The sequence below is a fragment of the Fopius arisanus genome, unplaced genomic scaffold (genome assembly GCF_000806365.1).
Source record: "Fopius arisanus strain USDA-PBARC FA_bdor unplaced genomic scaffold, ASM80636v1 scaffold00014, whole genome shotgun sequence".
NCBI classification, from domain to species: Eukaryota; Metazoa; Arthropoda; class Insecta; order Hymenoptera; family Braconidae; genus Fopius; species Fopius arisanus.
This window is the reverse complement of record NW_011887753.1, coordinates 426022-440022: the sequence shown is the minus strand read 5'-3', so window position 1 is coordinate 440022 and position 14001 is coordinate 426022. Positions and strand designations below refer to the sequence as shown.

The 14001-nt window shown below is 41.7% G+C and overlaps 1 protein-coding gene across 3 annotated transcripts; it reads right to left on the bottom strand.

The window, feature by feature from the left end:
- Positions 1-7650: 7650 nt before the first annotated feature.
- Positions 7651-12626, bottom strand: LOC105263223 (uncharacterized). Of its 3 annotated transcripts, none has more exons than XM_011299275.1 (11): positions 12546-12626; positions 12008-12072; positions 11614-11931; positions 11444-11554; positions 11157-11351; positions 10863-11091; positions 10656-10803; positions 10315-10573; positions 9926-10172; positions 9235-9438; positions 7651-9170 (listed from the first exon to the last, which is right to left on the bottom strand). In XM_011299275.1, the coding sequence occupies exons 1-11, from the start codon at positions 12613-12615 to the stop codon at positions 8842-8844; spliced, it is 2175 nt and encodes a 724-aa protein (XP_011297577.1). In that variant the 5' UTR covers positions 12616-12626; the 3' UTR covers positions 7651-8841. The 3 variants fall into 3 exon arrangements, with proteins under 3 accessions (XP_011297577.1, XP_011297580.1, XP_011297579.1); XM_011299278.1 differs by having other exon boundaries at positions 10863-11088; XM_011299277.1 differs by having other exon boundaries at positions 11614-11928.
- Positions 12627-14001: the final 1375 nt, after the last annotated feature.

Genomic DNA, 14001 nt, shown 5'->3' with positions numbered 1-14001 from the left:
TCGAAAATTTCAAAAAAGTATCAGGGGAACATGAAAATCAAGGAGGTATTCACTGCAATTCAAAAATTCGAAAATTTCAAAAAAGTATCAGGGGAGCATGAAAATGGAGTAGGTATTCACTCAAATTTGAAATTTCGAAATTTTATAGTGAAAGACAAAAATAAATTTCGTAACGCAGAAAATAACATTAACTTAGTCGACTGGTGCCTCTGCCAACGGAACGGCTACTGAGGCAGTTACCGCGTCGGCTGCGGGGCAGACACCCCAGCATTGCGTGTGGCGCCCTCTCTCTCTTCGAAATTTTCGGAAACGTATCAGGGGAGCATGAAAACCGAGGACGTGTTCACTGAAATGTCAAAATTCAAAATTTTTGAGAAAGTATATATTTTTAAAAGGGATTGATATTTATGGGGCATAACATTTATCTTTGCTTTCAATTATTCAAAAATTAATTTCGGTGTCCTGATTATTTGATCTATTATGTTCCAAATTCATTCGACTCCGTGTGCAGAAAACATCTTACACGATAGAAAGGATGATTGAAAATGAATAATGTCTGCGGCAATAATAAACGTTCCCTGCACGAAGCCCCAATTGATCTTGCTAAGGGTCTAGATCCTGAACGATCCAATGGAGATGTGGATGGCTCCCTTCATGCCCACTCAACTTCCTCATGTTATGGATACGAAATGCCCCAGTGATCATGTAAGAAGCAGAAGCTATCAAAATAACGAAGACCTCTCGTCTCCGCAGTGCGTTAATCGCGCACGGTTGCACCTGAAATGCAGGAGCTCAAACACTCCAGCATCTGCTGGATGCTGGGGTATGGCATCCATTCATACCTTTGCGGGCCGATACGTTCCACGGCACTTTTCAATTTGACTAAACAACCGGAAATCTTTTCGCCCATCGGTGTATTATTTTGGGTGGAGATGATTCTCGTGTTTTTCAACGTCAGGTATCAGTTGTGTCGGCGCATTAACGGCATCGGTGAATCGTGTTTGCGCGTCATCGTCGGGGGATGTGAGGGTTATTGAGGTTGGCATCTTCAGGAATAATATTTTTACGCTGATGATTCTTTTCGACATTTTTTTGCCTCTCCCGGGGTTATTGATACTCTCAAGGGCTCCATTTTTTTCCTGAAACATATTACAGAACAGATTGATATTTATGTTTCCGAATGGGAGCATTGTAATCGTTGAAATTAAAATTTTGAATTTTTTTGTCTCATGCCGACCCATCATGACCGAAATATCGGAAAATGGGATTTTTCAACCGTGTCCAAATCCATCGCATTTTTATTTTATTTTTCAGATGATTTTTGCTGATTTCGAATTTCAAATAATAATTATTCTGAAGCGTAATTTATCCGCGAAAATGATGTATTGTAATATTAGAGATAATTCTCCCCGATTTTTATACCAAAGATAATGCCCACTCAATGAATGAAATACGATCTTTCAGTCTCAAAGCCTTGAAAATAAACTTGAAAAAACCAGATTTTGCCACTTGGATTATCTTTCTAGTGTAACCGGATGCCGATTCATCAAGACCACAAACGAGGCCACTCGTCGCCCATCGAGGGAAGCTGGATAAAAAGGGCGACTGCATCTTCAAACAGTTTCCATTTTTTTTTCTCGTCTGTTTTTTCTTATTCCAACCAAGCAGGGGCCTAGGCACTTTGATTTTTGGGTCGATGCCTCGACTGGAAATAAGACACGACCATATATGGCTGGAGACGAGTTGCGATAAGATAAACCAAGTTGTTGGAGGTGAAAGAGGGGGCATGCCCGAGGCTAGTTTAAGTCTTAATTACGAGGCGCAGGTTTAGGAACGTGACGTTATCGCACGCCTCTTCCTAGACGCTTCATCTGTCGTTTAATTTTATTTTTCTGTTATTCTTGCGGGAAGAGAGAAATGAAAAAGAGACACGTGAAACTTTGTGGCTTTACACTGAAACAGAGGAGAATAAATTTAATGTGAAACAGGCTTTGAATTACTCGAGTGTCGTAAAAACATCAGACGATTCCGGTTACACATCTGTATGTCTCCAATTTGAGATTAACACATCCGCGGGGATTTCTTTAAATTGAATAGCTCGGGTGATGGGTGGGATATCGCGACGGCTCAATTGCCTAATGCTAATGGAATTTTATGGGAGAAAAGTCCCTGCAAAAAATCACACCCAGCGAAATCTTGAATTCAAACTCCTAGACGATCGGAATATTATCCGGAAAGAAAGTACTCGTTTAAAAATTCGATATAATTATGTTTAATTATTTTGAACATTCGCTCCAGTTGTCAGATAAATATTTATCATTCAGATGATTTAAAACCTATTCGAATCGTGAGGTACATTAAGCAGAAATAAATTATATAATTGACAAATCCATTAGCAGGCTCAATTTTTCATTGGTAATTATTACTTGCAGAGTTATTCAAATCAAACTTATTTTTAATGTAATCCTTATTCTGAACGTCACACAGACTAAAAGGTCCGTCTACTTTCCGATAATTTTAATTATGCAGATGAAATCAGAGAGTTGAATCTGTTCTTTTGCTGGATGCCAATCGGTAAATGAATGATGAGAATTTTGAAATCCGAGATGTTTAAGTGATTTGATATCTCTGGCGCACGGTAGAATTGAATTTCGAATTTTCCTTTATTGGATATGATTCGATGCATTGAATATTCCATTATCCATATTTTGAGTTCAACGCCTCATTGAATATTTTCAGGTGGATCGCGAGTGATTTTTTAATGTAATGCATTCACAGAATTTAAACATCAGTTATCCGACAAGCCCCACAAATTGGAACAATTCTCTCTACTGGAGGAACGAGTGTTAAATAATTTATGAAAATAATTAATTGACACTGGGTTAATGGATTCAGTGATGATTTTCTCAGGTGATGAGTTAAAATCCCAAGCCGAGATTCACTCTTCCACCTGAATACATGACGAAAATTGATTTTCCAGCATGAATATACGTGTACACAATTGTTGGCTGGAGGGATGCGTACCACATTGGCAACACAGATAGAGACACGCTTATATAGTAGTGTCCGGTCATTCCCATCGTGCGAGGTAAGCCCGAAGCGACCAGTCTCGTGTCATCGTGTCATCGATAATTGATGTATGCGCAGACTAATGGCTGTAATTACGTCGACCTAATATCCATCCTGAAATCTCTCGTATACCCTTTCCCCCTCCTCTGGCCCTTGCATTTCTCTTCATTGATGGCAGTGGACACGCCTCATCGACCAACACTGACAAACATCTGGACAATTTTTTCTCCTTTTATCTACCTCGTGGGTGGACTTTTTTTACTCCACCGAGGAAGACAACGAAAAACGTGAGAAAAAAGTCGAGGAATTAATTAACGAGTTTGGGACAGTGAGGCGAACCGCTGGGTTCAGGTAATTAATAGCTCCCAGTGAGAGGGGTCCAGACATTCTTCCAATTCTTGGATCATAATTTCTTGTTTCAATTGGAGATATGAAAGCGTGAAGAAATACATTCCCCAACCACTCGTCATCGGTCTTCGTCATCTGTTTGGCGAGATTTTTCTTTTTTTTTTGTGGGGAAAATAGATTAGGTCAAGTTTTCTTACAGGCACGAACTCCAGAGAATTATATACGAGAATATATAATGACAAGAATTATAACATAGGTATCTATTAAAATTTCAGCATCTGAATTTCGCCAGTGATTATTAAAATTTAATTATAATGGAAAACCATCGAAACCGAAAATAAAGGAGAGACTTCTATCTGAAAACAGAATGAGAAAAAGGTAGGTCAAAATTTATCCTGGCATTAACAAATCCGTATTGACTGCGAAGTATTTTCACTCACATTGCGAAGTTAAATTTCACTGAAAATTTATGGTCGTGTAAAATAAATGTATGAAAGCAAAGTGAAATTAAAATAAAGCGTTGTGATAATATTTTTAGGATTTATTCACGAGACGTTTGCGCTGACTTAGCTGCGGTGTTGCATTTAATAGAATATTTAATTTAAAAATCCCAATGGAATTCTGGGGTGACCGAATTTGAACAGTGGCCACGGACTAGCCTGCACTGAGTTTAATCCTCGTATAAAATTCAGGGAAACTCGGATGTATTCCCTGGTGGAGGGAATAGTATATTCTATAATAAGCTTATGTAGCAGAGGCCTGTAGCGTGACTAATAAGACTATCGTCACTGTGCAAGAGTCCTGGCCAAAATGTTGAATGCGATCTGTACGAGTCTGCTCATCCTTCTGTGCATATTTACTCCGTGGGATTTTCAGGGGGGATTTCCGACTCGGATAAAGGAAAATTTAATTATATGGGAATCAATTGTCAGTAGAAGCGACCAAGTCATCGATTTCCTGAATTCTCATTTCCTCAACCTGAAAAGTCATACTGAAATAACGAAAATCCCTCAAGACGCGCAAAGTCTATCATCGAAAAGTCAAATAGAATTGAAAAAATTAGGGGTGTCGATAAATTAAGGGGAATTGAATTGGACATTGGGACAACTCGTCCCGATATTCATACCGAGACGTTATTCAATCTGGAGTGAGCCATGCGGGAATGCGTTTCTAACTCCATTCCCCACGAGGGTTTGAGCAATACTCTGCACCCCCTGTACGGTACAAGGCACTTGCTTTACCAATGTTGTTATTGAATTATTTCGAGAGCGGATTTTATGCGCAAAGGGCGCTTTCAAACTTGGATTAGGAGATCCGCAGATGGAGTAGGCGTGTCGTGACAGCTCCGATCTGTTGGCGAAGTATCGGCTAGAGCCTTCAGTCCTCCCTTTTCCCAATGTTTCGGTAATGCCCGACAGGGGTGGAGAACTCGGCAGATCTTGATGAGAGGCTTTCCCTGAATCAAGATGCGATTAGGAAGATCGAGTTGTTAGGGACAGCCTCCACAACCCCGACGACGAGGGATTTCCAACATCACTGGGGCCGAGACTGCCAACTCAAGGAAATCATAATAATAACAATTACTCCATTGAAATATCGATAAATAATTATGATTATTGCTCCAGGTGTGTGGAATTGACAAAAAAGTCGATGATTAAATTTTCCGTAAAACAAGCCAATGAAATTTCACCGATTAATCACAAGAAAAATAATATTCCCTCGTTGGACAAATTTACCCACCGCACCATTGAACCGTCGTGACACTCTCGTCGGTGCGTTAAAATTTGACCTTCCAATTATTGGCGCCTGTTAAAATCATTGAAATCTACACATGCATGAGTGGACCACCCCAACACCCCGCAAAACACTCGCTCTAGGGGTTGATGTAATTGCGGCGGTGGTATCACGCGTCAGCAAACGCTGCGCTTACATTCACCCCCGGTGTCCGTCAATAGCAATGTATCCCTTTTTTCCATATATTTCATGACCCCTCGGGAATTAAATGCCAGTGTTTATTGCCTTCATTTGTGAAAAAGGATAAAAGGGGAGGAAAATCCGTGTTTCCCCCTCGTGTAGGTGTTCACTCTGGTTGAACCCCGTACTGAGAACAAAGTAGATGGAAATCCTTAACGGTTATTGGCTCGTGTGTATTTTCACGCATTTCACCTCTCTTTTCACTGAGAGAGAGACCATTCTGACCACAATCCACATTCATCGGCCGACAGTTGTACAACAATTGCATTCGTTTACGGGGGTGGGGGCTCGAGAATAAGAGGGCACCTCGTCGGGGCCGTTACTTTCAATTAGATAATTGGAAGTGCTGGGTAAGTCGAGAGCCAACCTCACCCTCCTCTTTCTCACCACTGACAACCCCCACGATGAGCTTCTACCATTCCATCGTGGTGAACGCAAAACGCGTTGGTTAACAGTTTCATACCACTCACGCTATATCCAGGCACACTTTAAACCCCTGCCACTGGGTAATTTCATGAAACTACCGCGCATTTAACCAACGTCACGAGCGACAGGGTTGTTTAACTGGTCCACCCATTATGTGTCGTTTTATTGGTGATTTTTTTTTCTACTCCGGGAATCATATCATGTGGAGATTACAGGATTACTCATTCCGGGATTATTTTAAAATTCATCTATTTGGATTGAATATTATCTAAACAGTGTGTACAGATTCATTAATTCGTCGGCTAATTACGCAATGGAACGCAATCAAGGATTAATTAATTTAATGTTTAAAGGGAAAAAATGACAGATAATAGATGATTGCCAAAAATATTGTGCCACATCCCGAACTTTTTTGAAATATTTCGAAAACCAATCGATCCCCAACCACTCAGCACCCCCGGAAAATTCGTTGTTGGTTAACACTAGTGAAAGCTTTTATTGTTCTCCAGAAAGTTAGATATGCTAAAATACTGTCTCTCCCAGTTATATCCATTCCCCAGCAATATGTAAATCCAGTCGAATGGAAAGCGGGGGATTATGAAAATCTCGATGGACTCATTCGATGGCAATGGGCGAGGGTGGGGGGAGGATTGAGCTTGGGGGTTGTCAAATTGCGTAGCAAGAGAACAGTGCAAATGAGAGGAGTTGAGAAAAGCACATCGATAAAGAGAGAGGGTAAAACGTAATCACGCATCGGCGGATTGTTTCCTCCGTCGAGGGGTCAAAGGGGTGCATTGGACCCCCAGAAGTTCGAGACAGCGTCGATATGGCGGTTGCCTATAGACTGGGGATCAGTGGGTGATATATCGAAGAAGGTTGGCGTGATTGGTGGGGAGGGGGATGGGTAGGAGGTGGAATGCGATGAGAAGGGGAATGGAAGAAACTGGCACCCGGCCCCCACCACCCGGTGGGTGGGGGTCGAGGGTGAAACATGGAGTATAGTCGGTCTGTAGTCTTGTCGTTTTCCCCGGGATATTAAATATTAATCCCTCGAAATTACAAGCGTAGCTCTCACTCCTATCGCATCTGTATTTTCCCTCTGTGTTACCTCTGTGTTACCTCTGTGTCATATCTCCCTCCTGCGTTATATAACCTCTACTCAACCCCGTTGAGACAAAATCAACTCAGTAAATGGCGAACCAGTGTTCAGTGCAGCTCTTTTCATTGCACTTTTACGGCTTGCTCTGTTGTACTAAATATGCCTGTCTTGGATGGATTTTGAAGGAAAAAAAGGAGGAGTTACTGTCTCATTCGGGCTCACACTGTAAGCAACGAGTAATCTAGGCGGTGGATTAACCCTCCGGCTCAAGATATCAGTTGGGGATTTAACGGTGTACCGCGCACTTCTCATTGTAACGAGTATGAAAGAAGACGGATCTATTGTATCTCCACTGCAACTAGTTGGAACATCTTTTAGTTATTCTTGCTTCTTTTTTTTTTTACTTTCTTTATTCATTCGCTTTTGAAATTTTTCTCTCCTGCGGAAGGGGTTTTTTATTTTATTGGGCGGAGGTTTCTGGGCTGTCAACCCACTGCAATGGGGAGTAGCTATTTTATGGATGGGTATTTGAGCGCTGAAAGTAGACGGGTTTAATGAGAGAAAGGGCTTTCCTCGGGGAATTGGGAACAATTGGAAAAATATAGAACATTTTGATCGACTTGGGGATTTGCTTTCCCTCTCAATATTTTTTTTTTCGAGGAGATTAGAACTTTGAGGGACAGAAATTCACAGGATAATTTATTGGAATAATATTTTTTATGACACATTGTTTATTCATGTAAATCAACAATTAAATTCCATCAATTCGCTCGAGCTAAATACAATGAAATCTATACATTCCATAAACCTGGAATTTATTCGATGTAAAAATCTCCTAAAAATGTTCCATGGATTTTATCTGGAAATATATTCCGCATTCATCCTGGAGTATATAAGGCACTTAAAAATATATTGAACGTAAACTATAAAAACTTAATGAAACGCCCGCTATAAATATCTCGTGCAATTAAAAAAGTGCTCCGAGCGAATTGTCCAGAGGCTGTTTCCCATAATTAGACGTACAGCTGTCAGTTTCATGAGAAACCAATGAACCCATTATTTACCCATAATCCTTCCATCGACCCCCCTTATAAATTATCAATTTATTATTCGACACGAGTGTGGAACGTGTGAACGATATATCGATCTGATGAGCACAATGAATCAACGAGCAGTTGATACGTTGTGTGTTACCACGAAAACGTGGGAAGGATAGCCCCGGAGCATTTCGACGTACAATGATCAGTCGGCGTCAAAGTGGCACGCGTACCAATAACCCGAAGGGGTGTACTCATGTGTACGGATTTTCAATTGAAAAATCACGTACTGTCAAGTCCCGTGTTACGACGTATCACCTCATGCGAAAGGGAGCATTTGTCCAGAGGGGATAACTCAAGTGAACTCAATGCCCGTTTATTTACATCGGGGATTAAATTCTCTGAACGTGTCTGCAGACACGTAATTTACGTGATTTCTACAGATAAGACAGATCTCTCAGACTGATCCACAAAATTCCCACCGAAAACAACCGATCGAGGAAAGAAGAGAGGGGGATGTTAAATGTATCAAAAGTTCAGGGGATTAAATGTATCGAGAACTCGTACAAAAGATTTAAAAATCCAATAACTCGTTATCGGTTTATCCTATAAATGAAAAATGTAGTCCGCTGTTTTTTCATTCCTATTTTTACCATCGTTTCCTCAGTTTCGAGTCAATTTCCATTGTTCCAATTTTTTTTTTTCCCTACCTGTTTGTTTTTGTTTCATTATTCAATGGTCGTTTATTTCATGTGTTCATTCGCTATTCTCTAACGAAGTGAATTCCGGATTTTTCAGTTGTCAAAATAATTGTTTTTATTATTACCTGGGATGGTGGAGGCAAAATTGATGAGTGATTTTATTAGAGGTGATTGGGGCACGTTGTTCCTACTGTTTTGCTATTTTTTCTGGTATTTTCGTATCGGTGAAAAATGGGATGACTTTGACATCTGGATTCTTCGGGTAGAAGTAGTTGATGTCGTAGGCTGGTGTTGATGTTTGCCGATTCTTTCGGTAGTACATTGCAATTATTACGAAGATACCGCAAATTAATATTGCACCGAGGAGAGCAAAGGCCACAGTGCGAAGTGTTGCATTTGCAGCGATCGCTGTGTCTAATTTTTCTTTCAACTCAATTTTACTCCAGACTTCGACGTCGGAGCCAGTGGTGAGACGTGCGAGACACGTCCAAGTTCCAAAGTCTTCATCGGCGACGGCTGACCACAAAATCATGGATTATTAAAAAAAAAAATTCTCAAATTACAAAAATTCATTTTTTACCATTTAGGGTTAACATGCATCCGTCATTTTTTTGTCGCGTCACATAACGCGATGCAGTATTTCGATAAATGCCATCTCCATTCGGACGTACCCATCGGCAATAATCGATGGTTGCTTCACTGGAAGGTAACGTCCGACAGCTAAGGATTGTTGATTTTCCTTGATGAGTCGAGATGTTCTCTATTTCTGAGATGAGCTCGGATTCTAAATATATATATAAAAAAAGAAAAACAAAACAGAACAATTGAGAGGGAATTGAAAAGGAAGGCGGCACTAATGAGAATCGTTTATATCGGCAACTCTCCCCAGAATGTTCCACCGAATCGCTCGAGTAACCACCGAAGTTTACAGTAAGAGACTCATTAAGATTAACAGCGTGTGTAATTACGGGATCAACGGCTGACTGCTCAGCTATTTGATTCAATAATTCAGTACGACTATATTGGTTTCGCAATTAAGCGCGAAACACTCTGTGGAATTCAGACTCAAGGATTCAGACGTTCATGTTAGATGAATTGCTTTCGATTAACGGTGACGATTCAACGTTTAAGAGTTGAACTGGATTAGAGTAAGGGAAAACTACCGGTAGATTTATGCTGGGTAAACAATGACTATTGGCAAACTGAATTGAGCTGTCGGGATTTTATCGGCAAATTGGTTCATTCGTCATACGGAAGTTGTGCATACAAACCAGTGACCGTAACCGGAACTATCGACTCTACTTCCGCAGCACCGACAACACCCAACCGACAGCTCCAATCACCCCTGTGCGTGTCGTCAGCATTTTCAACTACTGCACCACAAACACCCATTGACAGACCTTCGCCATTGTAACGCAGAAGATTTCCACCTCTTTCGTTTTTTGTTACTGAGTACATAGTGCCATTGGGACTTCGCATCCAACAGAAATTCAATGGGGCGTTCGTACTGCATCGAATCTGAAGGGACAATAAAAAGATTCATCGATTGATCAATTTTATCACCAACACCATTAAATCACTGTCTTCTGTTCATCCTATGATATTTTGTTCAGTGATATTTCTTTGTGTTATCTGGCCGCATAATATTTTGTAGCATTACCACAAATTCAGATCCGCGTTTGACGTAGACCGGTGAGCTCGAAACAATTTCACCGTCGAGACGCTTCCCTTTGGAATTTTGAACGTCAATGAGGCCTTGGAGTGTGATTTCCTTTTTTCTCACGGAGATATCTTTCATGGAACATTTCCACACGCCGTAGTCGTAGGCCGAGGGGTTACGAATCATCAGCCCGCACTCTGCTCTCTTTTTTGGCTGATTGCGTGAGGCTAATGCGAAGCCAGTTCCATAGTATTCGTAGCTGGTGGTCAGGCATTGTGGCAGTTGATGAGAATGATCATTGAAAGTGCTTATTCGATCGAAATAAAATTAATTGGCCTTACTTTCCGTCCCCCACACCAGCTTGGAGGGATATTACAGTGCCATTGGGCGACTTGAACATGCAGTTGCTGAGAGATCTCAATCCAGTCCTGCAGAGCATGTTGACTCCATCATCTTCGTAGGACACGGATATCTCCAAGGCCTCAGGATCTAGATCATTCCAATTTTGTCAATTTCTCATGTTACTGGCTGTATACTGTGGTACTCACTCCAAACTTCAACATTGTATTCTTCTTCCACGAGTTTCATACTGTGAACAGATCCGTGTCGTCCTTTCCAGACACCGGCATGCTTATCGGTCACATTCAGGGTATATTTGCACTCATAAGAGAGTGGAATGACAACACCATCCGGTGTCACCACGTCACAATAAGTTGCATCACGTGCGGTTAGTTCCAAGGTTTCAGAAGCGCCGCGTTCCCAAATCAGTTGTGTCTGCTGCATCAAGGAAAGAAACGGATCATTGAAATAAGAAGGAGATGGGTTTTTGTCTGTGGACTTACGATCTTAGGACGTTCAGTGTCGAAGGCCTCGTAAATCCTGAATGTCGCCATAATTTCATTGTAATTTCCACGCGATTGAGTGATCGTCCATCTGCCTAGTCGCGATTTATCGTACCGCATTCTCACACCACAAATCTTGTAGAGCTCAATGCCTTCAGCTGGGTCAATGGGATTCAGAAGTTCATACGTTTTGCCCTACGTCACAGAATGGGGAATCAGTGTTTTATTGGACTGGCTAGTTCTTCTGGCAAAAGAATTGGGACAAATTGCTGATCAATCAGGTATACCTCGTCATTTTTTATCTGGCAGGATGTTGGATTATCGAAAACACTGGGGAGGTAGAAGGTTGCGTAACCGGACCTCAAGGTGACCTCCGGAGATGGCTGCACAATTGCTCGCTGGAAAAGAACATATGCCTGGAATATTGGAACCCTGAACCGTTCGGGTTTCAGCATACCTTATACACGCGCAGCTCGTAAAAACTGGAGTATGATACCGATTTGTTCGATTCTTGGTAGTAACCTGTCAGTGTCCAGTTGCCAGCGTATTCCCAGCCGATGTGGAGTGTGAAGCCACAAGCATTCCCTTGCTTATCTGAACTTGCACTTGTCAAATTCATGTTTGGATATATTTCATAGAACACGTCGTTGTGCATCGCCACACATCTTTCGGCGGTCCCCCAGATATCCAGTTCGAAATCAATAGGTATTCCAACTGAAATATCTTTCTTATTCACTGAGATAGACTTAGATTTGGACAACGGTTGTTCAGCCTTCTGAGGAAATCAATCAACACGATGTTAAATACGGAATTAACCACAGCCTCACTAACGGATACGCAAAGACTCTCACTTCAACTTTTTTCCATGAAGAGACATCATCATCCTGCAATGCATATCTCCTCGCGAGTTCTGCGCCTGAAACACACGTTTGCTGAGTGAAACAAAGGATTCCCTGATCCCAGATATTTCTTTCTGGAGAACAGGTCCGGAAGGAACTCTATATCTTCAGAGTACTGAACTGGGTGAACCTCCTCCGACGAATGGTCAAATGGATTGTCGACGGGGTTGAAAAGGTGAATGGTGGAAAAGGGGATAACACTTTACTGAGAGGCAATGAAAATCTTGAACAACCGACGGGCGTGTATCTTCCTACGCTGGACACAGACGACGTTTCGAATGGCGGGAATGGGTGGAAGGTGGAGTGCATGTATGAAAAGCCGGAAAGGTTTGTCCGGAGCTATTCCTTTCGGCTTTTTCATCGGGGGTTGGGGACCAAAGGGCTGGCCCATCACTGACAAGAACAATCGGGTTACACAGAAAAGGATCGCGTTTGGTGGTGAAAAATAAAGAGAACAAAAGTCATGATAAATTTATTGACTCACGCTCACCTTTGCCTTCAGCTAAAACCAATTCCGTTTGGATTGCCAGGAATAGGCTCAGGAGGATCGACCACCTCATGGTGTCACGGCTTTTCGAATCAACTCTAAAATGACCGATGGAACGACAAATTCTTTTATATCGTGATAACGTATCAGTATGTTTACTAATGGTACATCATTATCAATGGGCTTCACAATCTTGATTTCACAGATTAAAAATACATTCGAATCGTGGTCGAATTGGTATTTTATTTTCAAGGTGCCAATTGTGAAATTTTGGGAATACAGCGAGGAGTGAAAACGTCCGGTATTAATTGATAAGAATTAAGACTCTCGGTGAAAGTTCATTGCAGGAAAATGGAGCTGAGTTGAGTGAATGTCGGCGCGATGGCGCATATTCAGTGGAACAAATTCGACTGGACAAAAAGTCCGTGGCATTTTGTAACAACGGAAAAAATCTAATGGCCAGAGCCACTCGTTCGTCAATTGATTCCGTCAATCATGAAAGAGACGCCTGGAATTTCCAAGATGGGGAAAAATGCCGAACTCGGTCCTCACACAGTACACGATAGAATTGTTTAATCGCTGTTATCAAGTACGTGCCATCAGTTTATGCTCTATCGCGCACTTACATAATTATCTGTAGATAAAAGTACTTTTGTTCGAGCCATTGGATTATGACAATACAAGGTCTGAGAGGCCATAGATCTCACTCATTATTCAGAAAGCTTGTTATAAATCCCGAAGTAATTATGATTAAGCAAAATGAAAATGAAAAATTCAATGTTTTCTCTACGGGAATTTCAAAAGTAATTTCGCAGCAGCGTATTTCACCGTGAGGGTCTCCTGAAGTTGTTCACGTCCCATGAATTTTGCGAAGCAATCCCCCCAGATCGATCGAATCGACTGATGCGCTCACATGAGCTAGAGGGGATAGGGTAGAAATCCACTTGGTTACATGGAATTACCGGTATCCTCAGTGGATTTGTCCACACATCCCATTTTGTTGTGAATTGAAGTTGGGTACAAAGTCCAGAAGGAAAATCCATGAGGATCGACATGAAGAGATATATTTTCAATGGCGACATTCTCGCTCGATGGATAAAGTCCATTTGCCGTGTCCCTTGCGTCATCAGCCAATCCCATTTGAGATTAGACACTGGCGTGAATTGTGTTACCTCTTGCGAGGCTGTGGCATTCGCATCAAAGGCAAATTTCAACGGTCGGGAGAGACTGCACCACCGCTGCCAGAGGGGGACACGAGGGGGTTGGGGATGCATACACCCGTAATTAATATGCCTGATGGGGGTTTCCAAGTCGGATAGCCGATTACCATAATCTTATTGCGGGAGAGTATCCCTCTTGCGTATATCTGTCTGTGTCCAATGGCAGATTCATGAATGCATTGATGGTGTCTGTTTGACACAGCGATATCAATTAGGAGGGGTCGGAATGGGAATTCATG